The sequence below is a fragment of the Grus americana genome, chromosome 5, assembly GCF_028858705.1.
Source record: "Grus americana isolate bGruAme1 chromosome 5, bGruAme1.mat, whole genome shotgun sequence".
Lineage (NCBI taxonomy): Eukaryota > Metazoa > Chordata > Aves > Gruiformes > Gruidae > Grus > Grus americana.
Window position 1 is genome coordinate 70,900,743 of NC_072856.1, and position 24,794 is coordinate 70,925,536.

The 24,794-nt window shown below is 55.7% G+C and overlaps 1 protein-coding gene across 3 annotated transcripts in view; it reads right to left on the reverse strand.

Moving 5' to 3' along the window:
* Nucleotides 1-5,846: 5,846 nt before the first annotated feature.
* The window catches only part of LRFN5 (leucine rich repeat and fibronectin type III domain containing 5), a 60,533-nt gene continuing 41,585 nt past the window's right edge, over nt 5,847-24,794 (reverse strand). For 2 of the 3 annotated variants that reach the window (XM_054827202.1, XM_054827201.1), the window contains exons 2-3: nt 14,365-15,772; nt 12,427-13,680 (exon numbers count right to left, since the gene is read on the reverse strand). In XM_054827202.1, coding sequence (XP_054683177.1) covers nt 12,738-13,680; nt 14,365-15,752 — 2,331 coding nt within the window. In that variant the 5' untranslated portion in view covers nt 15,753-15,772 and the 3' untranslated portion in view covers nt 12,427-12,737. Of the gene's footprint in view, nt 6,235-12,426; nt 13,681-14,364; nt 15,773-24,794 lie in introns of those variants that run through there. The other variant, XM_054827203.1, reaches the window with a different exon arrangement.

Here is a 24,794-nt window from a genome sequence, read left to right on the forward strand (position 1 = left end):
CAAGGGGGGTGGAGGCAGTAAGGGAAACCAGCTGAACAAGAGCAGGTATGACATGCTACAGGTATGCTAGTAAGAAAAACACCTAGGGGTGAAAAATGTTATCTGTGTTATGAGGCAATATCAGCAAAAAAAACCGGCATGAGCATGCAACAAATAGAAATGTCTGATGGACATCTTGGAAAGATCCCTCAGGAGGATTTGCAAAGAGGAAAGATCTAACAAGGCTTTGAGCAGGGCCTGATTCATCTATGGGGAAGATTATGTGATGTGTTCCCTGCGCTTGGAAAGGAGGGGACTGAATGTCTCCAGCCACCATTCCCAGCCCTCCTGATTCCCATTGTCAGACTGTTTCCATATTCAGTTCCCATCCTTTTCATTTCCACTAGGCTCTTGGATGAAGACACAGTTCTGCTCTGTCACCGCGTCCATCTCGTGCAGCTGGGAAGGGCGTCATCACCCCGTACAAAGATGCTGTATCCTGTGACTGACGCTTTGCAGCAGTCTGGCACACATAGACCCCATCCCAAGTGTTGAAAGGGTGCCGGGGGGCTGACCGCACGCCCAGCAGCTGCCTGGCGTCCTTCTGTGGTCCACAGACAACATGTGCTCTCCTGGGGTCTTCCAGGGGTAAGGCGCACCAGCAGCTCTGGCAGTAGTGGCTGTCCTGGGGGCTTCCTGGACCACAGGTTACTACCTCGTCTTCTCCCCTGTTGGCTTTCGTTGATGAGTTTTCAGAGATGCTGGAGAGCAGTCCCAGACCAGTGTGTAAGCAGGAATGTGCCACTCAGCCTTCACCACCAAGCTCTCACAGGAGGCTGCAGTGGGCTCTGGCAGGACGGAAGGAAATGGGAGGCTTGCACGTGTCCAGGGACCCTGTTACACATGGTCTTAGACCGGGCTAGGAGAAATGACTACTAACTGCAAAGGGAAACAACTGCAAAGGAAATCCTGTTCCAGAAATGCCAGTGATGATGCTTCAGGAAATCAAGTGGTGTAAAACTTTACCATGTGCAAGGACAACGGGCAGAGCTGCCACGCAAACCCACAGCAAAGACTTTTAGTGGCAAGCTGGGTCATAGAATCATAGAATCATAGAATGGTTTGGGTGGGCAGGGACCTCCCAGCCCACCCAGTGCCACCCCCCTGCCATGGGCAGGGACACCCTCCACTAGCCCAGGTTGCCCAAAGCCCCATCCAACCTGGCCTTGAACACTGCCAGGGAGCCAGGGGCAGCCACAGCTTCTCTGGGCACCCTGTGCCAGGGCCTCAGCACCCTCACAGGGAAGAATTTCTCTCTAACATCCAATCTAAATTGACCCTCCTTCAGCTTAAACCCATTACCCCTTGTCCTGTCACTGCACTCCCTGATAAACGGTCCCCCACCAGCTTTCCTGTAGGAAAGGTACCTTCCAGGTACTGGAAGGCCGCAATTAGCTCTCCCTGGAGCCTTCTCTTCTCCAGGCTGAACAACCCCAACTCTCTCAGCCTGTCCTCATAGGGGAGGTGCTCCATCCCTCTGATCAGCTTCATGGCCCTCCTCTGGACTCGCTCCAACAGCTCCATGTCTCTCCTGTACTGGGGCCCCCAGAGCTGGACGCAGTACTGCAGGTGGGGTCTCACCAGAGCAGAGTAGAGGGGCAGGATCACCTCCCTCGACCTGCTGGTCACACTTCTTTTGAAGTGCTGAAGCGTCTCGGTTCCCGGGTCTGGGGGATCTCAGGAGGTGAGCCAGTCCCGTGCTGAAGCAGGAGATGCCCACGGGCACTGTCCCACACCATGACGCACAGCAGCTGCAGATGGTCAGCAGAAGTGCATAGGGAGCGACCAGTGCGCAGATCTTGTAAAGTGAACTCTCTGAATTGGTAAGGGCAGGAGGGTACTTACCAACATCGCAGTCGTTAGGACTCAGTGGGTTCTTTGGCTATTTGCTTTCCACACACAGCGCAAACACACAACAGCCACTGGCACTGCACGCGTGAACAAAATGGAGAGGTTTTCAGATTTCTGTGGAAGTGCCTCTGGAAAGGCACTACCCCTACCGCAGCAATCAGGAGGCTGGCTTGCAGTGCACACAGCTCCTGCATGGTCCACATTCCCTGCCCAGATGGAACCATCCTGGAGGAGCCAACTCCTTGCTGCCCCAGGACCTGGCCATCCTAGGGTAGTGCAGCCTGAAGTGCTTCCGTAGTCTCATAAAGTTTCCAGGAGATTAAAAGCAAACAAAAAAACCCCAAAACCAACACACCCCCCCCCCCCCCAAAAAAAAACCCCAAACAAGAAAGACAAGGTAAGCTGTTAGCAGAGTCTATTAAACTCAATGTTGTTTAATCCAGATGCACCTTCAGCACCCACGGCTGGTCCCTGGCTCCATGCCTGGTAAAGAGAACGTCATCACTCGCAGGACACAGACACTTACGGAGAACTGGCCCTCGGGGCTGGGTGACACTGTTCTGCTGGGGCGGTCTGAGCCCGGGTTTGCGGTGGTTGAAAGACACGGTTAAACCAGGGCACCTTGCTGTTCTCCCAGGGTGGTGAGGTCAGGGCCAGGCTGGAGGGCTGTTGTGCAGCCAGGATACGGCCTCTCTCCCCAAAGCACGGTGCGAGGGCGCTCCTGCAACCCTCACCGCAGGGACAGCAGGAAGAGGCAACCCCAGGCACGGCCACCAAAGGCCCAGCTTCGCCGCGCAGCAGCGGTCATCAGTAACTCATTAGCAATTCATGGCAGCTGAGTAAGACTGAAGCAGTCACTGCAGTCCTTCGGTTGCAGTAAGAACACAATAACGCAATTGCTTCCTGCCAGGAGCAGAGAGGAGGAGGAAAAATGCCCACACTAATTTGGGGTTACAGTTTGGAGCCAATATTTAATGACGTTTGCATTAGACATGGAAAATGGAGATTCAAATCCCTACTGCAAATCTAGTCAAATCTGGGTTTCCTGCTTCCCAGGAACTGATCCTCTACAGGCTGCTCTAGGGTTTAAGTTGTCTCTGAACAGAAATTTTTTCTTCAATTCATTTTTCCCCCACTGGAAAAAAAAAAAAAAAAAGAAAACAAAGCCAAGAAACAACAAAACCAGAACAAGACCATGATGGGCTGGGGGCTGCTGCCTCCCCATCCGCCTTTCCTGGACCACCAGCTCACCACCAGCTCCTCAGTGCCTATAGACATGTTTTCCTGACCTTTCCCAGCCCATTAAGAAAAGCGCTTTCTAGTATTAGTCATTCATTTGCTTTGGTGAGCACCAGTGGCAACACCGAGACGTTGACCGCTGAGTGGTGTCCAGCCCGTGGAGTCTCCCGCAGAGAAAGCCTCCAAAGCATTGCAGCTGTCTGCCTGGAGAGAAACCCACCCCGTGCCCCAGGCTGGGCAGAGGATGATGATGCACAGAAGTCTCAGCTGGTGCAGTGCCCACCGGCAATAAGAAAAAGCTGTTTGTGGGCCAGAATTTCCTTCAGCTTTACCAGCCGAGATGATTTGCATGATTCTTCAGTCAGTATCCAAGTTCTGGGTCTCTCTGACGGGTCACTTGTGCTCGTCGATACAATGATATTCCTCTGATCTCTGAACGTATGGATGAAATGCTACTAAAGCCACCCTGGGCGAAGCAGCCCCTCTTGCTGGTCCACCAACAGGCTTACTCCTGACGGCGTACAGCTGGCACGCTCCACGCCACACACCTTCCGGGGAGGGGGGGCGAAAATTGGATTCACAACTTCAGCAAATCTGGCCACAGTGAAAGTTGGATTTCTAACTAACATTGGGCTGACAGGTGGAACTTACCTTGACAATTAATTAAAAGGATATAAAAACGAATCAGCAAGGGAAAAGCAGCTCTGCTATGTGCATGAAAGCTTGAAATTGGAGCCATTGAATGAGGGTAATAACATGATATTAATGCGAAATGGAATCCTGAGAGTTGATACGGTCTGTGCAGCAAGAGTCTGGAGCTCGTTGGTTTAATAAGGGTTTCAGCAGCTGCACAGCCTAATGCGGGATGTCAAAAGGAAGCCGCAGCCTCTCAGTTCTTCTTGTAGCTCACACTTCTGAGTCACGGATTCACTCTGCCCGGCTGTTTCGCAGACCTGAATGTCATCTGCTTGCTCTGAGAAAGGTCAGCTGTCCTGTAACTTCACCAGCAGTCACTTGGATCTGCAGTAAGAGACGTGATGAGTTTGGGGACTCAATTTCCACTAAACATTTTATTGAAAAGTAGTTTATTTTGGGCTCGTCTTTTTCCAGAATTTGACCCCCAATTACACTCTGCAGTAAGGAAAGGGAAGAGCAGTACGTGCTGCTGTTATAATCCACATAAAATCCAGGCTACGTGCAGTGCCAGAAGGATCCCTGGTCACACTTTGTGAGAGTAAGAGCGATGAGTCCAACTCCTGATCAAAATCAATGGTTTTTTCCCCTGGAGCTCTCCATTTGGCATGGCATTCTTGTGCGCTGGATGCACCGTGGACCATTTATCCCCAAGGTCTGTGGGGCTGGACCAGCACCAGGTTTCTGCACGTGCACAAGCCCTTGGGTGCCGGGCCCCACCAGTGAGCTTGGGGTCCCCATCACCAACACCTTGGGGTGAACCCTGGCTGCCGCTCTCAGCTCTGCAGCCTCAGCTCTGCAGCACGGCTGCCGGCCTCCAGCCGTCAGAGGAGAAAGGGTAAGAGGGAACCCGAAGGGTGAGGCTCCTGCCTTGGCTCAGACTCTCCTCCCATGGGCTGCCTGGACCTGGGGAGATGCTGGTGTCTCTGCTGGTATGGACAAACCGTGGGCAAGTTGCTCAGCCATCTGCCCACCTGAGGTCCATCATCTGCACAGCGTGGCAGAAGCCACTGGTGGGACCAGACCCCCGTGGCAGCAGCTGGGCCAGGGGAGCTACGTCTGGGCAGCTCCATCTCCTGCCCTTCGCTCAGGCGATGTGAAGCCAGTCCCACCAAGAATAAATATTTATACTAGCTGTAATCAGTTCTTCAGAAGTTATATTAAAGCTGGTTAATTCACTGTGATTTTCATAGAAGCTGTAATTATATTTGTAAGCCATATGGGATTCTTGATGAGGAAGAAAAGAGAAAAAAAACCCAAACCCTTTGGTCTTGTTTGAGAAGCAAGGCGTGATGGGGCGACTCGCTGTCACGCTGGGCTAGCAGCGTGGCCAAAGGGGCTGGTGCAGCCGTGGAGGGGTGCAGCCCCAGCACGGTCCCCGGCTGCCCCCCCCACCCCAGGCTTTCCCGTGTAGGGGCTGGCACTGCCCAAGAGCTAGCGGCACGCCGGTGCTCGGCACTTTGCCTGTTTCATGGCACTCCTGGCACACGGCGCGGCAGGAGCCCGCGGTGCCGTAACCCATCACATCCCAGTTCCCCCCCCCGGTGCCAAGGGGCAGCCTGGCCCCAAGGGAGGGGGGTCTGCAGGGCCAGCAGCCCTGGTGCCCCAGGGCTTTCCCCACCATGGGCAGGGGCAGACAGGGCGCTCCCTCGCCGCTCAAAGCCCGTGCCCTCGCCCAGCACCAAGGGGCAAAGCCGGGCGGCTCTGCTGCGGCATCGGGGCCCGACCCCGGGCAGGCGGCACCGGGCTGGGGCTGGGGCTGGGGCTGGTGCTGGGGCTGGGGCCGGGCACACCTCGCTGCTGCTCGCTGAGCAGAGCCCCGCGCTGCGGGGACACGCGTAACCCCTGCCGTCACCCACCGCAGTGCCAAGCCCGACCCCGCTCAACGCTGCACGGGGCCCTTCCGTGGGGAGCAGCAGCACCGCGCACAGACGGGCACGGGCACGCCTGCTGCCGCAACACCCTCCGGATCAACCAACATGCCCACGCCGTCATAGTAAAACATTTATTTGTTCAGGTGATATAAGCTACCATGTTTACAGTTTGTGAACTCACCACTGGTGACATTTAACATGACTTGGGACTGCAGCTGCTGCCACCAGAGTTTTCATCATAACTTTTAGTTTTATAAAAACCTTGGACACCAGAAAAAAAGGTATTTAGACTTAATGTGGCAGATGGGAGATGGGCAATCTGTGAACGGGGGAAGAAAGTTTATCCGACGCAGCCAACGTCGACGGCCTCTTGGCTTTGGCTGCAGCTTCAAGTAAAGGTTTCGGTGGGGTGAACATGGTGCGACACGTTAATCTTCGGTGAGTTGGAACCGTATTGTTTTCTGCCGAGTAAGAACGTCAGTGGCAACGTTTTCGGGGAGCGGAGGAGGGCAGGCGTCCTGCGGATCGGCCCCAGCTTCTGTGCAAAGAGACAAAACAGACAGTGAGGGGACAAGGAGCAGGATCCGGCCCTTCCCCGCAGCCGAAGCCGACCTGCCGCGGGGCAGGCGATGCTGGATGGTGCTTGGCAGGGCCAGCCCCAGCGCGGCACCGCACCGACAGCCCTGGGAGCTGCCCGCAGAGCTGCCCCGGGCAGGGAGCAGGCAGCAGAGCCTGCCTTCAGCCCCGGCACCCCCCCCCGCTCGGGTGCCGCCAGCACCGCGGGGGCCGGGGCGCAGCAGGCAGAGCGGGGCGGCTGGCGGGAGAAAGGGTTAATGGCACCCGGCATCCCCAGCCCGGGCTCCCCGAGCCACCACCCGCCAGCTTTGGGGTGCGGCGGTGCTGCTGCTAATGGGAAAATCAAACCAACAAAAAAACCTCCCAAAAACCCAAACCGGAAACAGTAAAACTCATTATTCCAGAATCAGAGAATTTTCCATTTTCTAGATTTGCTTCTGCCCTCACTGAGGCCAAGCTTTTCTCCACGGCAGGGATTTCAACTCTTTGCGTAGTTTCAGAGGTTTGCGCAGAACTGAAACCACCAGAACGGAGCAGTGGATGGGCAGGAGTCCGGCACCTGCCTCCGTGAGGTTTACGTGCAACAGAAAGTCACTGTAGAGAGAACGTGCAGATGTTTAATTGTCCTGCCCTGAGCTCCCGCATGGTTTGCACCAACCCATGGCGTAGCGGACAGCCCACGGGGCAGCGGTTCTTCTGCAGGAGGAGCACCGCCTCGCCTGCGGTCCCACCGTGCCCGGCCTCTCCTTGCCGGCACGACTTCACTTACCTTAGGGAACGCAAAGCTGCAGTTGTGCTACGGAAGTACAAACTAGACGCCTTGTTTTAAATTCCTCCTTGGTTTGCTGCGGGTTACAGCTCCCAGCTGCCTACGCCTGTGCATGAAGCCAAGGCTCGCGTTTGGCGGGGGGTCCCTGCGTGCCCACACCGTGGGCAGGCTGGTGCTGCCCTGCGCCACCCCCTCCGAGGGAAACCGAAGGGGCTGGGGCCACAACCCTGCCTGGGTTTCCTCATCTCCCTCTCCCAGTGGAAATTTCCCCTGCAGAGGAGACTGCACGCCTTGCACACAAAACACGGTGGGCGTCCCTAGGCAAGCAGCCTGGCGCTCGTACCTAGAACTGGCAGTCCCAGAGGAAAACCAGCTCAGCACCAAGCTAGGCACACCAACATGGTCTCACCATCCAGATTTATGATGGGAATGCTTTCTAAAGTACAGTGCTTGAAATGACCTGCGGTGACACAGCCTGTTCCAGCACAACAAAACCAGGAGCTTATTCTGTCCGTTTTCACACAAGGTTTCCGATACGGGGTCTCTCTGCAGCAAGCAATATGTGCCACATTTGCTTTTTTCCCTTTTCAGTTTCCTTCTTTCCAAGCTAAGCTTCCTTCTTTCTACAGCAGCAGCCTTCACGCCCAGCTCTTGCAAATAAATTAATTATATTAAAAGTCCACAGTCAGCAAGACCAGTAGGATTTGCCTTTTGTTGGTCTTGGATTACTGATGCCAAGGTGTAGGTGCTTTAACCCGCACCAGTCCAGCCCACTAACCTGCGCGCTTTCCTTCGTGGATGTCTGTGCTGTCGTGAAAGCAAACCCACAGCCACCTTCAAACAGCACAGGTCAGTACAGGGCACGTGTACTCTTACAGACCTGATTCGATCTGCCGTTCAGTGCCTGATGCGATGTACCTGCCCATCGCCTGCACGGAGGGAAGGCAGCAGCGCTGCCCGTGCGGGGCGGGCTGGACCCCTGGGGGGGCCGATGCCCAGAGGGACGAGTCAGCTCCGAGGGGGGTGCAGCGCTACAGAACGCCTTGCAGCGGAACCGGCGCTTTGCTGCTGGCAGCCCCGGCTGGGCAGAGGTGCTGTGGCGGGTTACTTACCCAGCACGGGCCGGATCCGGCAGCACTGGCTCTGGCACCAGGTCCAGACACCCCGACACGCAGCAAGGCACGCAGAGACACATTTACAAAGGGAAATATGGGATACATGTCTTCTGTAAGCAGGACCCTATTGACTTCGCCACGGTTTGCTTCTTTTAAACCAGAACTGTGACCAACATTAAAATTACTTACTACGTTACCAGGGGAAGGCCCTGCGTGATTTCGTGGCTGCGGTTATTGCTGCTCTAGGAGAGCAACAGCACACCCCTGGTTGCAAGCAGCGCCCTAGCACAGGACAGTAACCGTTCGTGAGCTACCGCAATGCTGACAGACCTTGCCACTCTGCGAGCGGTACCTCCGAGACTCCAGTTCCTCTCGATTAATAGGAAGCGAAGCGATAGTAAGCGCTAGCAGCTGTGACCATTACTTCTTCCGGTTAAATCAACTACTGGGGGCAGAAACGCACTCCCTCTCCGTGCGGGGTGCCTGCCGTGGCTCTGGGTACAGTTCCACGCTGCGCCTTCTCGAGGGCACGCGTGCAGCGAGCGCTGGCTGCGGCAGGACTGTCGGCCGTCACGGCTCGGTGTTGCTCCGCCGGCACGGGATGCTCAACGCCAAGCGTCCGCCCAGCTCAGCGACCGCGCTCGGGTGCCGAAGGAGTTACTGGGAGACGCTCTGTCCAGTCCCGAAGCAGTGACCAGCGAGGCTGCCGCAGCAAGCCTCCAGCCTCCAGCAGCGTTGCAGCCGTCGGGGACGAGACAACCTCGCGGCGGCGGCGGCGGCTCGGCAGGACCCCCGGGCAGGCAGCGTGCCCCGGCAGAGCCACCTCAGGGCGGCGCAGGCAGCGGGGGCTGCTGGGCCCTTCCCAGCCAGAGCGGCGTGCGCCCAGGAGCCGCGTCCCCTCTCCCAGGCACGGGACACGGCTCTCGCTTTCCGGGTCGCTCTTCATTATCGCAGGGCTGCCCGGGTGCGTGGGGAGGGCTGTGGAACACACGGGGACACGCTGGCAGAAATAAAGCCACATTGGCACCCAGAGCGGAGCAGTACCATATATTCACTGTAAAGAACATGCCCAGAACACAAGCGGAAAGGCAGCACAGAAAGCAACTAACACAACAAACGTTTCACCCAACAAAGCCCTGCTTCTCCATCCAAACATTGTTTGTACCAGCCCTCTTTAACACAACATGTATGCTCGGAGAAAAGGATGAGGGAAAGCTGCAAGAGGAGGCACGTGCCAGCCATTTTCATAAGAGTAAACAAATTTCTGACGTAGTTTCTCCTCCTCGGGTGCCTGTGAAAGAGGACACGGTCTCATGGCTGAAAGCTCAGTTAGCCTGTTCTCAAGAAGCATCCCGAGGAGCAGAGCGACGGCTGGGCGATGCCCCGGGGGCAGGTCTGCGCCCCCACGTTCGAGTCTCTGCAAACCCCCGTGCGCAGCCTGGGGCGAAGCCAGGACGGCAGCGCCAGCCCAGCCGCCCACAGACCGCTCCCCCCGACACCCCCCGGACTGCCCCACGTGTGGGCACCCGTCACCACAACAGGGAACACTCTGCCTGGGTTTATTGGACTCGTATTCGCGTTTCTGAAGCATTAGGAAATGGTGCGGTACTGCACCCTGAAGAAAGACGCACCAACGTTATTCCGATCAGGAACATCTCAGCACTTTTTCTGCCTCAAACTGTTGGCAACCTCTGGTTTTGCAGAACAGAAAGGACAGAGAATTTCCTCCTTCGTAAGGCTTTCCACACTTTGACTGAATCAAGCCTGGATAAAACGGAACATCCTGCTGCACAGTTACTCCAGTGGAAACGGCAGATTTCGTGCCCGGTGCGTTCCCGAGGGACGCTCCTCTCTGCCGAAGAGAGACCTGCGCGAGATGAACTCCGGGCTACCCAGGTCTAACCGTTCCTATGCTATTAGCAGAGAATTAAATCAAACGCAGGAACATATGGTCCTTCTAAGCTGCTTACACAGATGCACTGTGGACAGAACACTCAGCTTCAGTGTTTAGAAAATGATTCCTTTGAGTAAAAAATTAAAAATATAAAAATAAACCTCCCTAAACCACAAGAAGCTATTAATATTTTAGCACTTTCACAAAACATTAGACACATTTACATCCAATTTTAGACAACATATAAAGCATTTTCATTTGATGTTTTTAAAATGCACAATTAAAACAAATACCTCAGCAGAAAACCTCTATAGCTATCTCCGTACCCAAGCGCAAAGCGAAGGTGCCGTCTGCCGAGAGCAGCTCCTGGCTGGGGCGCGGAAGCACTCGTTTTTCCCGCGCTTGCCAATGCCTTTGTTGTTGGACTACCAGAACCTGGACAAACACATCACTGCCTCCGACAGTGCGCTGCTTTAATAGCTAGTTTCTGTGCATACAGCCCCTCGAGAAGAACGTGAACTTCAGAGAAATCCAAGGAAGGATTTTTTTTTTTTTAATTTTTTTTTTTAACTTTTCCAGCAGGAAGCGGGTATTCTAATTTTGACGCTTCATTTCCTTTTTGGTCTCTGCATTTCCCAAGGGAAGTAAAAGGGCTTTCTAAAAAAGAAATGGCCTCTTCATTTTATGTCCCTTACCCCACGCCGACCCGGACTCTGTTCTTCCGCGGCAGGCAGTAAAACCGCCGAGAGCAACCCACGATGGCCGAGAGCAGCGGGGCTGACCCCGAGCGCGGGGCCTGGGCGGAGAGACCGGGGGGCTGCCGGGGGACGCTCCCGCCACGACGCATTCCCTGCCACGGCAGCTCCCGGGCCGACCTGCTGCCCTGCCTGGAGTCTGCGTGGGGCACGCTGCCCGCAAGAACAGGCACGCGGGGCGTAAAATTTAACTAGTCTATCACTTTAACGGCCGCAAAGCCCGTATCCAGCCTATTATTTGGCATCTGAGAATGCCCCAACGTTGCAGAGTTAAGCTGTCTCTAATTTGAACATGATGACCATACGAGTTTAATTAATATTAATTGTAGACTTTTCTTTAGAACGAGCAGAGCAGCAGAAGCACGTCTGCCATCCTCCCAACGCGGGGTTTTCAATTCCTGTCACCTATTGCCGCGTGTTTACGTCCTCACATAGGGGCCTGACATTATTCCATCCCACAGGCACCGCGCTCAAAGAGCAGGTTAAAGATGAGACCATCTTCCAGTGCCTTCACTGTGCACGGGGATTAAAGAAAACTGGAACAAACCATAGAATTTACAGGAAATAGGCCCTAGAACGCCTAGCAAAGGAGATGACCATCATCATCATCGCGACCATCGCTACGGGTCGCTGAGCAGCTACGTACCCGCCGGCCGCAGCCCTGCCTTGCAGCACCGGGGCCGACCTGCCGGCCCTGCTCGCTGCCGCTGCTCGGCTCTCGGCCCTGCGCCCCGAGGTGCCAGCGCTCCGCCGGAGCTCCACCGGCTCCCACCTAGGGCCCTGCCCCGGAGCAGGTCTGCAGGACCGGTGCTGCCGCCGCGGCTGGGCTGCGGGGCTGCTCCCACGTTTCCCGTAGGCTCCCCTCGCCCACATTCCACACCCTGTGCACCTGCGCTGCCGGGGACGGGACAGCCATCACCGCACCGGCTGCCGGGGCGGGGGCCGGCTGCGAAAACGGAGCAGCAAACCAAGCCCTGGGTTGGGAGCACCGGCAGACGCCCGCCCTGACGGCTGGTGCTGACTGGCAACGTGTCTTCCCAGCGCTGGCGCCAGGCAAAGCCAGCGCCGCGGCAGCGCCGGGCCGGGTCGGGGCTGAGGAGGGTGCGCTGCGAGCGGTGGCCACCGCCGGATCCAGTGCCATGGGACGAGGGTGCGCGGGGACCGGGGGTGCGCGGGGACCGCGGGTCGGGCACCCTCTCGGGGACGCCCAGCGGCTTCACTGGCGCCCAGCCCCAGCGAGCCGGACCCCGGCGAGAGGAGAGGGACCCCTCACCCCGGCACCCTCCTCCTGGCCCCGCGGCGGCCCCCGGGCACGGCTCCTGGGCGGGCAGTTACCGCGAGGCTGGCTGGTGTATAGAGTGCGTATTTTATTTTACACAACATAACAACACAGCGTTGTCGTTTCTGTACAGCATCTGCCTAAAAACAAAGGCAACACCATTGTCACGGAAAAGAAATATACAGTCTGACCGTTTTAAAAAATATCATTTTACTGATTGATCCAGAAGTGGTTATTTGTTAGCTTGGAGGAAATTTTATTTCCTTTATAAAAGGCTTTTTCTGTGAAAACTCTCTCTTTTGTTTTCTGCTACTGCAGAACCAGGAAGCCAGTCCTAGAGTAGGGAAGGCACTGGTGCTGTTTCATGCTTTTTTTCACCCCTTAATCTTTTTTTTCCTTTTTTTTTTTTTTTTTAATCTCTGAACGTTGCCTTCGGTTTTGATAAAATCAAATGAAAACTAAATAAAACCCCGTGTGTGCACTGGGTGGCTGATACAGAACCCCGCATGAACAAGCCATTAATCAGCGAGACAACAGTGAACTTCCAAATCCAATTCTCCAGGAGACTGAGTTTCACACAATGTTGGTGTTTTGTTTTTCATTAAAATAAAAATTAAAATTAAAAAAAAAAAAAAAAAGAAAAAAAAAGCAGGTCACACAGTGCTTTCCAATATCCACTCAGAACTGGAGAAAGTTGCTTTTCCACTATCCACATCAGAGCTGTCTGACTGGACTAGCATCCCGTTCATAGACATGCTCCTTTTGGACCGCAATCCACCTGCGCCCCGGGCGCTGCCGGGGCAGCGGGACTCCAGCAGCTCGCCGCCCAGGGAGAGCCTGCGCTTGGCTCGGGATGCGTCAGCTGGCAAAGTGAGGAACTTACTTGGCTTTGATTGTGCTCTTTTGTACGTGGGGGCCCCTTTGACAGAGTCGGGGGGACGGCTAGCTAACTGCAGGGCAGTGGAGTTATTTCTGTTAGTGTTTTGGGACTCGATACTGCTGACAGCTTCACTCTGCGGCTCGCTGCTTGGCTTTGGCCCCGGCTTTCGCTTCTGCTTCTGGGAGACAGAAGTGCTGGAAGTCCAGGCGGGAGGCAAAGCGGAGGTAGTGGTGGCCGAGTCCTGGCTGGAGCCGGTCTCCGGCGACTGCGTCACGCCGTCGCTGGCAGCCTTGCAGCACTGGATGCCCTCTTCGTGCCCGACAGCCTGCTTGGACATCGACTGCGACAGCACCCCGCTGCAGCCCTGGATTTGAGCCCCGTTCGTCTGCGAGTACACGTTGCTGACCTTGGTGGCCTTCTGCTGTCCGTTGTTGTTACACACCTTGTAGCGGATCATGAGGATGATGATGAACACGAGCACGGAGGCCACGATGATCCCACCAATGATGATAATCATGGTCCCACCCAGGAACTGGGACTGCATGAAGTGGCAGCGCACGTAATCCTGCTCGGTGGTGAACTGCGTGCAGCCCACCACCCTGGTGGCGGTGAGCGAGGTGATCCCGTCGTCGTAGATGGCCAGGACGCACAGGTCGTACACAGTCCCAGCGGCCAGGTTGTTGACCAGGAAGGTTTTGCTTGTGGGAGGTATCATTCTGGGGGAGAAGGAAACGAGCGTGAATGCACCCGGCAGACCCGCAGGCACCTCCCCGCCCTGTGCTGCAGCCCCCGGCCGCGCTGAGCACCACCAGGGCTCGGCTCTGCCGCTCCTGCACCGCGCTGCAGGGCTGCTCACCGTCCCCGCAGCAGCTGCTGCCCTGCGTTCCGTGCGGCAGCAGTCCCGCCAAGCCCCCCCCGCTCGGCTCAGCTCGGCGCGGCACAGCCCCCTGTGAGAGTGGCCACCTCAAAAACACCAATTACCCAGCAAAGACAGCTCGGAACGGTGTGGGTGTTACACCCGGCAGCACGCAGCCTCTCTGCACCCCGCCGGCACACCGGCGCGGACACCGCCAGAAAGCGCTGCGAGGAACGCATTTACGGACACCTTTCTCCCTGCGTTTTCATAAAGCTGAGGGCGCTAAGATCCATTTAACTCATCTAACTTTGCAACCTTTCTGCCAATCAGATTAGTTCAGAGGATTAGAGGTCCGTTTGGATTATCTAAAAATATCTACCGTTCAAGGTAATTTCCCTATTTGAGAGCAGCAAATTGCACGAGCCTTTCCCGAGGCTCCCACCATCGGCTGCCGGGGCAGGGCTCTGCTCGGCGTGGCGGGGGCTCCACGTCTGCGCTGAGCAGCCCGGCAGGGCCCCGCGCAGGCGGGCTGGGGCTGCCTTACCTGTAAACAAGGGAGTCATCGTAAGTACCGTTGTACTGGATTTGGAACATACGTATCCCAGGTATGTTCCTCTGAAAATTGAATTTCAGCAGAGCGGTAGAGGATGTCGCTTCTGCCACGACCACCTTCTTATCTTGGCTGACTTTAGTATCCCCGTTGCTACTGCTCGTGTTGGAGCCCGACTTGGTGGACGTGGAGATATCCGAGGAGCCGGGGTCGGGCTCGTGGATGTGGTTCGTGCTGTTCAGCAAGTGGGGGAGTTTGATTATGTGCAGGTCCACCGTCTGCGTGGCCTCCCCGGCCGGGTTGGAAGCGATGCAGGTGAAGGAGCCCGTGTCCTTCACTGTCGTGATAAGGATGTCGAGCGTCCCGTTGTCGTACACCACGGACCTCGTTGCGTTTGAGATCAGTTTGCCCTCAGGTGAAATCCAATGAATTGCTGGTTCGGGGTCGCCCCGGGCCTTACACCGCAGCGCTGCCCGCTGGCCCTCCAGCACCCGCAGCTCGTGGGTGTGCCGGGTGATGAGGGGAGGCTCGCACAGGAACTCCTCCTCGGGGATCGACCAGAAGTACCGGCCGGACAAGAGCGTGGGAGAAGCGCAGGTCTCCAGGTCGTCCTCCCTCGAAAGACGCCTCAGCCACAACAGCTCGCAGTTGCAATGCAAAGGGTTCCCACCAAAGCTCAACGCAAACGTCGAGGGGCTGATAATTCCTGAGGTTGCTAGTACCTGAGCTCGCTGGAAGAGAGGATCAGGCGGTAGCTTCTGCAGTTTGTTAGACGTGACATCCAACCTGGTCATCTTGTGGAGGTGGGAGAAGGTCCCCTTGGGAATATGGTCAATCATGTTGTGGTCTAGACTGAGAGTGTGCAAACTAACCATCTTCTCCACTGCATCCCAGGGGATGGTTTCCAGATTGTTGTAAGACAAATCCAATTCCTCGAGAGCTAAAACATCATCGAAAGCTGTGGAAGAAATCAAAGTCAGCTGGTTGTTGTTAAGTATCAAGTGGTGAAGGTTGGAGAGTCCGCTGAACATGTCATTCGTGATCTTAGTCAATCGGTTGCTGTTCAAATGCAAAGCCCGCAAATTGCGCAAGTCAGCAAACGCGTGAGGCGTAATAAAACTGATTGTATTCCTGGACAGCGTCAGGTCCACCAGGCTGGTCATATTGGCAAAGTCTTTCCTTTTAATGTTTGTAACAAAGTTGTCTGCCAGCCGTAACTCCACGGTCCTCCTGTCAATGTTGGGAGGAACAAACAAGAGCCCTTTCTTGGCACAAAGGGTGGCAAGGTTCGGAGACAAAATCTGACAGACACAGCGCTTTGGGCAGATCTGAGCTCTCACCACTACGCCAATGAACAGCAGAAACAAAAGCAGTTTTTCCATTGTAGATCAGGTTCAAGAGCCTGTAAGGGAGAGCAAAGGTCTGTTAGTCTCTGCAAGATAAGCAAATGACATCATAAAAAAGCAAAGGCAAGCTGCCTGTGGTTAAATCGTGAAACCGGGGTTCATGTAACGGTGTGCCATCCTCATCTTGTTACCTGATGTCTTTATCACTCGTTGTATCCTGACACAAGAGCTTCTATGCTACCTTCCAGAAGAACAACCGAGAGAGGGGGTTGTTTGCCTATGCACACCCGTACACCCAGCCACCCACGTGCAAACGGCCCAGCAACGTGGAAGCAGCTGGCGTCAGCGGTGCCTTCGGGCCCCCCCGCCAGAGCTCATCCCCCGGGCGACGCACCTCCGCTCCAGGCACTCAGCTCTGCGACAGATGCTCCTGACCTCACGGTCTGGAGTTACGTTGCCATAATGCCAGTTATGTATTGAAAACGGGATGTTTCATGTGTGCTTTACTTGCTAAGCTAAAACTCTCAGCGGCCTCTAAATCACGGCAATTCAACGGGTTTACAGCCATCTCCACCGAACATCTAAGCTCGTAATGCTATTTTCAGAACAAACTCGGAAGGAGCTAATTTTATGTCATTCAAAACCCAAAAATGCAAATAAACCAACCAACCAACCAACCAAAAAACCCAAGAAAAGCCCCCACAACAACAGGCATCCAAATAAAAATGGAACATGGGCTAATTTTAGACCATTGCTGTTTTCCCGGCTGCCACAGCCAGCAGCGCTGCGCTCCTCTCCCACAACGCCTGACAGTTCAATTAGCCTTATCTCTTCCATTGCCAGATCCAGGATCCTCAGAGTATGGAAACAAGGAAGATAACAACAGTGCCCACACCAGCTAAATGAAATCATCCGTCAGTGACTACGCCAAGAGCTGCGGCGCCGGTTTCTGCGCAGCCCTGCGTCAGCGTCCCCCACGGCGCGGGCAGGCGGACGCTCCTCTGCGGAGCACGGTCCTGCGGAGAAGCACCTACGTGTCTGAGAGGAAACTTGTGCGGTCGCAAGCAACGGAGCTCAGAGGGACTCCGCATCGGAAATGAAACGCTCGGCTCCCTTCGGGACTGACAAAATTATACGTGTACAGATCGGATTACTCAGAGGCATTATCATCCCAGAAATGTACTAATGAAGCTCATCTAAAATAAAATAAAGTTTCACGGCCAGCCATAAGCAGGAGTCTTGAATCGTCAGGGATATTTAAAGACATTTGACATCACAACAACAATTACTGCTCCTATTGTCCAGTCCATCCACAATCCATCCACAGGGCCATGCAAACTCAGAGGAGCCAACAAGTTGCAAAAAGGATGAGTGAAAATACCAGCCTCTAAACCCTGCTCTTCAGCACTATCAATTTATTTTTTTTCTGATACTTCTGGGGACTGTAGGTTTTTGTAACTACTGGCTCCAACCCCCAAGTCCCCATTAGAAAAAAACCTGGGTACGCTACCGCGGTCTTCAACTGATTATGCTATTGCAGGCACGGCCCGTCAGTGCCGCAGTGCTGGGAACCGTTTCCACGACCGTTGCCGTCACTGCTACCGTTAATTGTAGCAGAAAGCAAACTTCCCAGGCAGTGTCCAAAGACGTTTTGTGGATTCGGTTCCATCCAGCCCGTGCCAGCACTGCAGGTTGGGGTGGTCCTGCAGCCGAAACGGATTTGGAGGAGAATGGTGATGCCAAGCAGAGGAGGAGGAAGCATGGCACAGCAAACCACCTACCCCAACCCGAAACCCACTGGTGACACCCGGCTGGCCGCCTCCGGACACGGCGGCTGCAGTCACGGCCGTGGGCTGTCACCCGCCCTTTCCAGGCAGGGCTTTTTAAATCCAGATCTGACACGTACCGGATCCAAATGGACTCAGCAGCTCAGGGCATCCGCAGCACGACTGCCAGGGTCCCCAGACAGCCTTGGCTGGGGACACCACGCTCATTTACGTTTGCTAACTTAATACTGCTAATTTAGATTGGTAGCTGTGATTAAAGTAATGCGCTTGGATTCAGCCAAGTTCATTTGAAGAGCTATACAAGATTAAAACCAAATCAGCAAGGGGCATTTACAAGTTTGGAAATACTATTACAAGATGAAACGGCGACATAAGGAGACGCAGACTTAGACCATAGCTGAAGGACAAGGTTACGGTGTTCCCGGCGAGGTGTGGGAGAGCGTGCAGGGATGGGTGGCGGGTCCCAGGACGTCAGCCATTGCTCTGGGACAATCGGGCTCCGGAGCCCTCGCTGCCAAGAGCAGCGCCCTGAGCTGGGGCGGGGGGTGCTGATGGGACCACCCCGTGCCACAGAGACGGCGCTGGGCCAGCACCAGCACGGCTGTTCTATCACCCCACCAAGTCCATCAGCTCTGTCGCACTGCAGCTCGGGAAACTGCTGGGGGCAGGTGCTGGGGAGAAACAAGGAGGGCAGAGAAAAGCAGGCACGCTGTTCCTCTTGGACCAAGCCCCGCACGGGAGCCTGTCTCCACACTGAGCTGTCTTAACGAAAGCCAGAGGTGCCCGTGGGCTCCCACGGCTGCCCAGTGTCCAGCTGTTCCTGTAAATGGCTCCTCACCCGCCCTTAGCAGGTTTTTTTAAAGTGGCACCTAAGTTGTAATAGAAATGTGAGCAAAGCTTAAAAAAAGTTGTGTGTTGGCACGAAAGCTCACGAGGGCTCTAAGATCTGCGTGTCGTGCAAAGATGTGCTGCCGTTTGCAGCTGAAGAGCAGCACCAACGCTCCAACTTACAGAAACAGCAAAACCACACTCAGGTCTAAATGGCCGTGCCGGTGCCCCAGCCGGTGCGCCTCCGCCGCGCAGAGCAGGGATGGCCCGTGCTCCCCAGGCTGGACGTCACCCCCCGCCGCAGGGACGGCAAAGACGTTTCACCGCCTCGCTGACAGAACGCAGAGTATTTCCTCACGGGGATGCTCGGCTGTCTCATGGCCACGGCCCACGGCTGCGATACTCCAGAAGACAGCAGGAGCTGCAGGATCTGGTGCCTTAGAAGAACAGCCGCCCTAAGAAGACTTTTGAAAGTCAGCCAGGGCGTGCGTCCTCTCCTTTCCCAGCACGCCTCGTCCCGCACACAGATAACTCGCAGCGACAGCAGCATTGACGCAGCTTACAGCTCCTTGCAGAAAACACCTTTTCAACTAAGCAAAGCATTATCTGATTCTCATTACTTGCTTAAAAAATAAAAAAGAAGAAAAACAAAGCACATTATTACCATAAAACAGATAGAGGAATGATAGCTTCCTAGAAAGGTGTGCGCTCCTTTCATTTACTACTTGGTGTCTGCAAAAAGATAGGGATAGTCAAGCTCCTCGTGTGACATTTGTGATTCACGCAAAAAAGGCTCCCATATAGTAATTTTTAAATCAATTTTGTTGCTACATTTGATAATTTGAATTATTCAATCTGTCTGTAAAAACTAACTACAAATTACAGCGGGCTGCATGGCTCACTGCCACACAGATGCAAAAATTGTGTCTCCGGAGAGCAAACCACCCCGACAGCCCCCAGTGCACGCTGCCTTCGGGACTGGGGCAGACCTGCCTGTGCCTGCGCACGCCTCGAAGGCCCCCCATCGGCAGCGGGCTATGGAAATAAATGACCACCCACCGGTCCTAGCAACAAATTGAGGCCATGTAAAGAGCTAACGAATTTGAAATTTCTGCCTGGAATTGATCCAAAGGACATGGGAATGAAATGTCGTGTATGCCAGCTAAGATTGCTTCTTTTTCCCAATACGCTGCTTGCTGGGGTGTTTTTTTCACCCCATCTTCTTTGGGAGCAATAGGTTTTATGAAACTTAGTGCAGCATCTGCCGATGTGTCCAGTGCTACAGAGGGTCATTTACATATTGTGAATTACATAACACACGGAAGCAGCAGGATCCAGGAGACAGTAATTAATTAGCAAACGATTTCCACTGCATCTGATTCTGTTCGGATGGTAGGTGCTACACAAAGTCAGCGTGCCGGGGACACCCGACACAGCACACTGGTAGCTGTTCAGAGCCAGCTGCTAATACAGTGCCTGGCTCAGACATAATCTGTCATCACTAAGGTCATGACAGAAGCTATTGACTGCCTTTCCTACCCCTCCAGGCCTCAGCAAAAGTTGTGATTTTCAAGGTCTTTGCAAATGCAATTTTGTGGTGGGAAAAAAAAAGTCTAGGAGCTGATGATATTCACCTGCTGGGGATGAAGGATGGGGAAATATCTGGCACCCGTCACCAAAGGCATCCTGCAGCCATGCTAAAATGGGTGCATATAAATGAAGATGCTGTGATGTATGGCGTACCAGCTGCTAAAACCACTTAAGTGGAGCACAAGAAGCTTCAATTTCACAAAGGTCAATGGTTTGTAAACACACCCGAGTGTTTTGCTGAATCAGAAACAAGGCACCTAAGAAAACAGAAACACTCAGAACCTCACCCAGAGGTTTCCCTGGGGGCTCTGACCGCGGGCCAGGACCACGGCAGGAACACAGATCAGGACCACAGATCAGGACCACAGCTCAGGACCACAGACCAGGACCACGGACCAGGACCACAGACCAGGACCATGGCCAGGACCACAGACCAGGACCACGACCAGGACCACAGACCAGGACCACGGACGTGTCGTTTTGGTTCTCTGCCACTTCTAACAGTTGCTGCAGGACTGAACAGGTTAATCACCACAGGGGGACAGGCTACAGAGGAGATCCTGTCGCCCAGTCTTTGGTAAAGGGCTTCAAACACTGCAACAAATACAGCTGCACCCCCTCTAACCTCTGGGACTTTGAAAAGCTACAGGACATCAAACTGTGCTTGCTCCAGGGCCTCCTTCGGTGCGCCTGATGCCACCGCAGAGGTGGTCAGGTGCACTCCAGAGGTTACGTGCCCCTGTAAATAACGAAGTACAGCTCAGCGCCAGAGGCAGGCTGGCTAATGAGCTGTTTCACGTAGCTGCTCTCATTTTCCTCCAGCCTTAAGCTGCAAACGATACGCATGCAAAGCAATGCATTCTGGGAGGCAATTTTTCTCCCTGTAATGAGGTCTAATTAAAGTGAACAATAACAATTATTTTAATTAAAGAGATTTCTAGAGAAAGCAGAACCGGTATCAGTAAGACCTAGACCGTGCCGCATGCCTGGCTGACGTCTGAGAGCAAAGCTTCCACTGTTCTCCTAGCCGGTGGCCAGGCACGGTGACGAAAATAAAGGGTGAGGCAGCCCTGCTCGTGAGCTTGTGGGGGTCCGCACCCCTTCCCCAGAGCGTGCAGAAATGGGGACAGCGGCTGGGGGCCACCCAGCAGCAGGAGCCAGCCGCAGCCCTTGCAGCAGTGGGGTTGGCAGCGACTCTTCACCAGGAGGTGGCCGAGGAAGCAACAGTGCTGGGGAGAAAGTGCAGCCCCTCGCAGGGCCGGGGGGGGGGGGGGGGGTCAGCCCCAGCGAGGCGGGCTGGAAGCATCAGGCAGTGCTGGGCGTCCCTCGCCCGCTGCCTGCGCGGGGCTGGGGGGTGCTCCTGAGGACGGGCCACACCAGCACATCCCGCCCGCCGGGGCTTCCTGTGAGTGGCCACGGAGCTGGAGCACGGGTTAGACCCACCTTTCATCTGAGCAACAAGGTCCCTCTCCGGCTCACTCTGAGGCAGAAAATCAACTGTTTTTTTCCAGAAAGAAATAAGGCTACCACAGAACTGCAAACTGGAGCTTCCAGGAGGCAGAGGATGCTTAAATCAGCAAGTAATGGCAGCAAAGAGGGCACGGCAGGACAGAAGGCGGGGTGCGAGGGGGGTGAAGGCGAGTCTCCCCCACCCTCTGGCCCAGCCGAGAGCCGGGGCAGGGGACACTTCTGCCCTTCGGTGCCAGGCCCTTTCGCCCTGCCTGGGGCTGCGGAGGGGAGGACGGGTGGATGTGCCACCAGCCCGCCGTGGCAGGGTCCAGGCCCGCCACAGCCCACAGAGCATCGCAGCACCGCACAGGAGCCCTGCACGGGAGCGGCACGAGGAGCCACAGCCGTGCTTGCACCAGAGCCAGCATCAGGTCTCCCAGGCCTGGGCCTGCTTCGGGCTGTGTCCTCCTGCCTGAGCACCTCTCAGCGAGGCCACGAGAGCACCACCAGCACCAGCAGCACCAGCACCAGCACCACCACCACCAGCACCACCAGCACCAGCACCACCAGCAGCGCCACCAGCACCAGCAGCACCAGCACCAGCAGCACCAGCACCAGCACCAGCACCACCAGCAGTGCCACCAGCACCAGCACCACCAGCACCAGCACCACCAGCACCAGCACCACCAGCACCAGCAGCACCAGCACCAGCACCACCAGCAGCGCCACCAGCACCAGCAGCACCAGCACCAGCAGCACCAGCACCAGCACCACCAGCACCAGCACCACCAGCACCAGCACCAGCACCACCAGCACCAGCACCACCAGCACCAGCACCAGCACCAGCAGCAGCAGCACCACCACCACCACCAGCACCACCAGCAACACCACCAGCACCAGCACCAGCACCACCAGCACCAGCACCACCAGCACCAGCACCACCACCACCAGCACCACCAGCACCAGCACCACCAGCAGCGCCACCAGCACCACCAGCACCACCGCCAGCACCGCCACCAGCACCACAACATGGCAGCGGGCAGTCGCAAGCCGGGGGCCCAGCACGCCAGAGAGCAGCGCTGGCAGCCAGAGCCCAGCTCGGGTACCCCAACGGCGGTTGCTACCCCCAGCTTCAGTCTGGGACAGCATCAGCCAAGCAGCTGCAATAATGGAACAGTCATTACTTTATAGCAGGACAAAATGCTCACCCCGACGGTATATTAACTTCTTAATTGCTTTCTTAATCAATTAACCATTTACTAAATGGACACAGCTAAATTTCTGAGGAAGAGTGCAAATATTAACCTGCTACAAAACCCACTGGCTGCTGCATAACAGTAGTGTGGGCTGGCATGTCTGCTTCCCCAGGCCCTGCGTGGCGAGTCCCCAGCGATACAGGGCAGCCCCAGAGATGCCAGGAGGCAGGGCTGGCAAGGAGGCTGCCCAGCCCAGCCCAGCTCATTCCTCCAGAACACGATCCGCAGTTACTGTGGCAGAAGACGGTCAGTTAACCACTAACATCACTTGCCAGAAAAGCCTCACTAGCCTTTCCCTCACCCAACAGCTGGACCTCTGGACACGCTCCAAGCATCTCCTGGGAGCACTAGGACCGAAGGGCCGTGAGCTGTTGTGGGGAGCTGAGAGCTCCCGCGCCAGCACCCAGGTCCCAAAACCCCACAGCCCCAGTGTGGGGGAGGCAGCACTCCCCATCTCCCCCTCCCCCGGGGTGCCCCCGCTGGCACCTACCCAGACAAAGGCTGTGCACTAGGAAGTGTTAGGCACGACAGTAAAAAAGCGTTACAGCACCCATGAGTATAGAGAGTAGCATGAAACTACTCCATGCAGCGCACGTGGAAACAAACCCAGGAACCACCAACTATCTCCAAGTGATTAATGCTTTGATTCACAAACACAGCACTTGTTTCTGTATTCTCATGCGCACAGTATGCCTCTCCCTGAAGGAAGGCGTGATCATGCAAGCTATCAGGGAGCCCTTCACTCAAGCGCGTACAACGTCCTGAAGACACTTTGTAAGACGCCCCCGTACCCCCGAACATTTGCCTGTGTCTGACTACAGACAGGCAGGCCAGCTGCACCCCCAGCCGCGGCACGGCAAGGCGCTGAGCCCCCGGTGACAAGGCACGGGGACACCGAGACGGTTTGTGGGGCACAGGGGGAACCACAACCAGACTGAGCTGAAAGCCAGGAAGAGCCGGCAGTAAGCGACCTTTCACTGAGAGGTCTGAAGTCTCTGCCGAAGGACCACCAGCGGGAAGCGAGCCACGAGCAGCCGTGCGGACGAGGGGGCTGGCACGGGCACGGGGGAAGTGCTGGCCGTTTCGGGCGGGCAGCTTCTCACCCACCCGGCCAAACACCCGACAGCCCGAAGCAGCCTCGGGGGTTCACTGCGGTAGAAGAGAGGCTGTGCTTGGACTGTATTGAAAGGATACTAAACTCATTATTACTGCCGTTTTCACACATTCCTCAGTTGCCCGCCTGCCCTGGAGACGGCCAGGCAGTAAGGAGCTGCCACGTGCCAGAAGAGAACGGAGATGCTGCAGCAGTTTGCCTTTTTGTTCCCCACCGTTCATCTGGTTTGTGAGCAACTCTGCTGCCTACAATTGTTTGTAATCTTCAACGTAATTTGCAAGTTGTTACTTGCACTTACTTTGTCTGCTGATTTTATTATAACCCATAAGATTAGAGTGTTTTGATAGAATACTGTGTTTCAAAATCTCATCAGTGTAAAACAGACCGCGATGTATCAAGGGCACCAAGTCCCTCACAAATCCCCTGGGGCAGGCGCCCTGGGCTGCAATCCACCGTGCCTGCGGCTGCCCGGGAAGCGGCGGCTCCGTGCCTTCCCAGGACGGTCCCAGCACACGGGCGGCCCTTTACAGCAGCGAGGAAGGCAAGCGGACGCCTGTCCCAGCTTTAATCCAGGAGGCAAGTTCCCGACTCTGGTCTCGGCACCGGGGCGCAGCCGTGCAGCAGGACCCCCAGGCACAGCCCCCGTGGGCACACAGCCCGTCCGTCCCGCTGGGCCAGGGCACCCTCGGCAGTGGGATGAGAGCTCCCGCACCCGCTCCCATGTGCTGGCTGCCCATGTCCCGTCCTCTCACCCCACCGCTGCCCCATGAGCAGAGGCAGAGGCAGAGACCCCCACCTGAAGCACCACCGCCGGGATGTTCCACCGTGTGCATGGCCCGACTGCCCTGCTCCTCCCGCTGCCTCTGACCTGGCCTTGGAGGAGCACCAAGGGCCGGGCCGGGGACGGACAGGGACACTGGTGGTTTGCAGTATCACAGTTCAATTGCTGCAAAGTCACCTGGTGAGCACCGGTATCGCTAACGGGGAACGTGGGATTTGCTACACAAAACCAGATCACTGGGACGTCTCATCCTGCACTTTGCTGCTGGAAGCG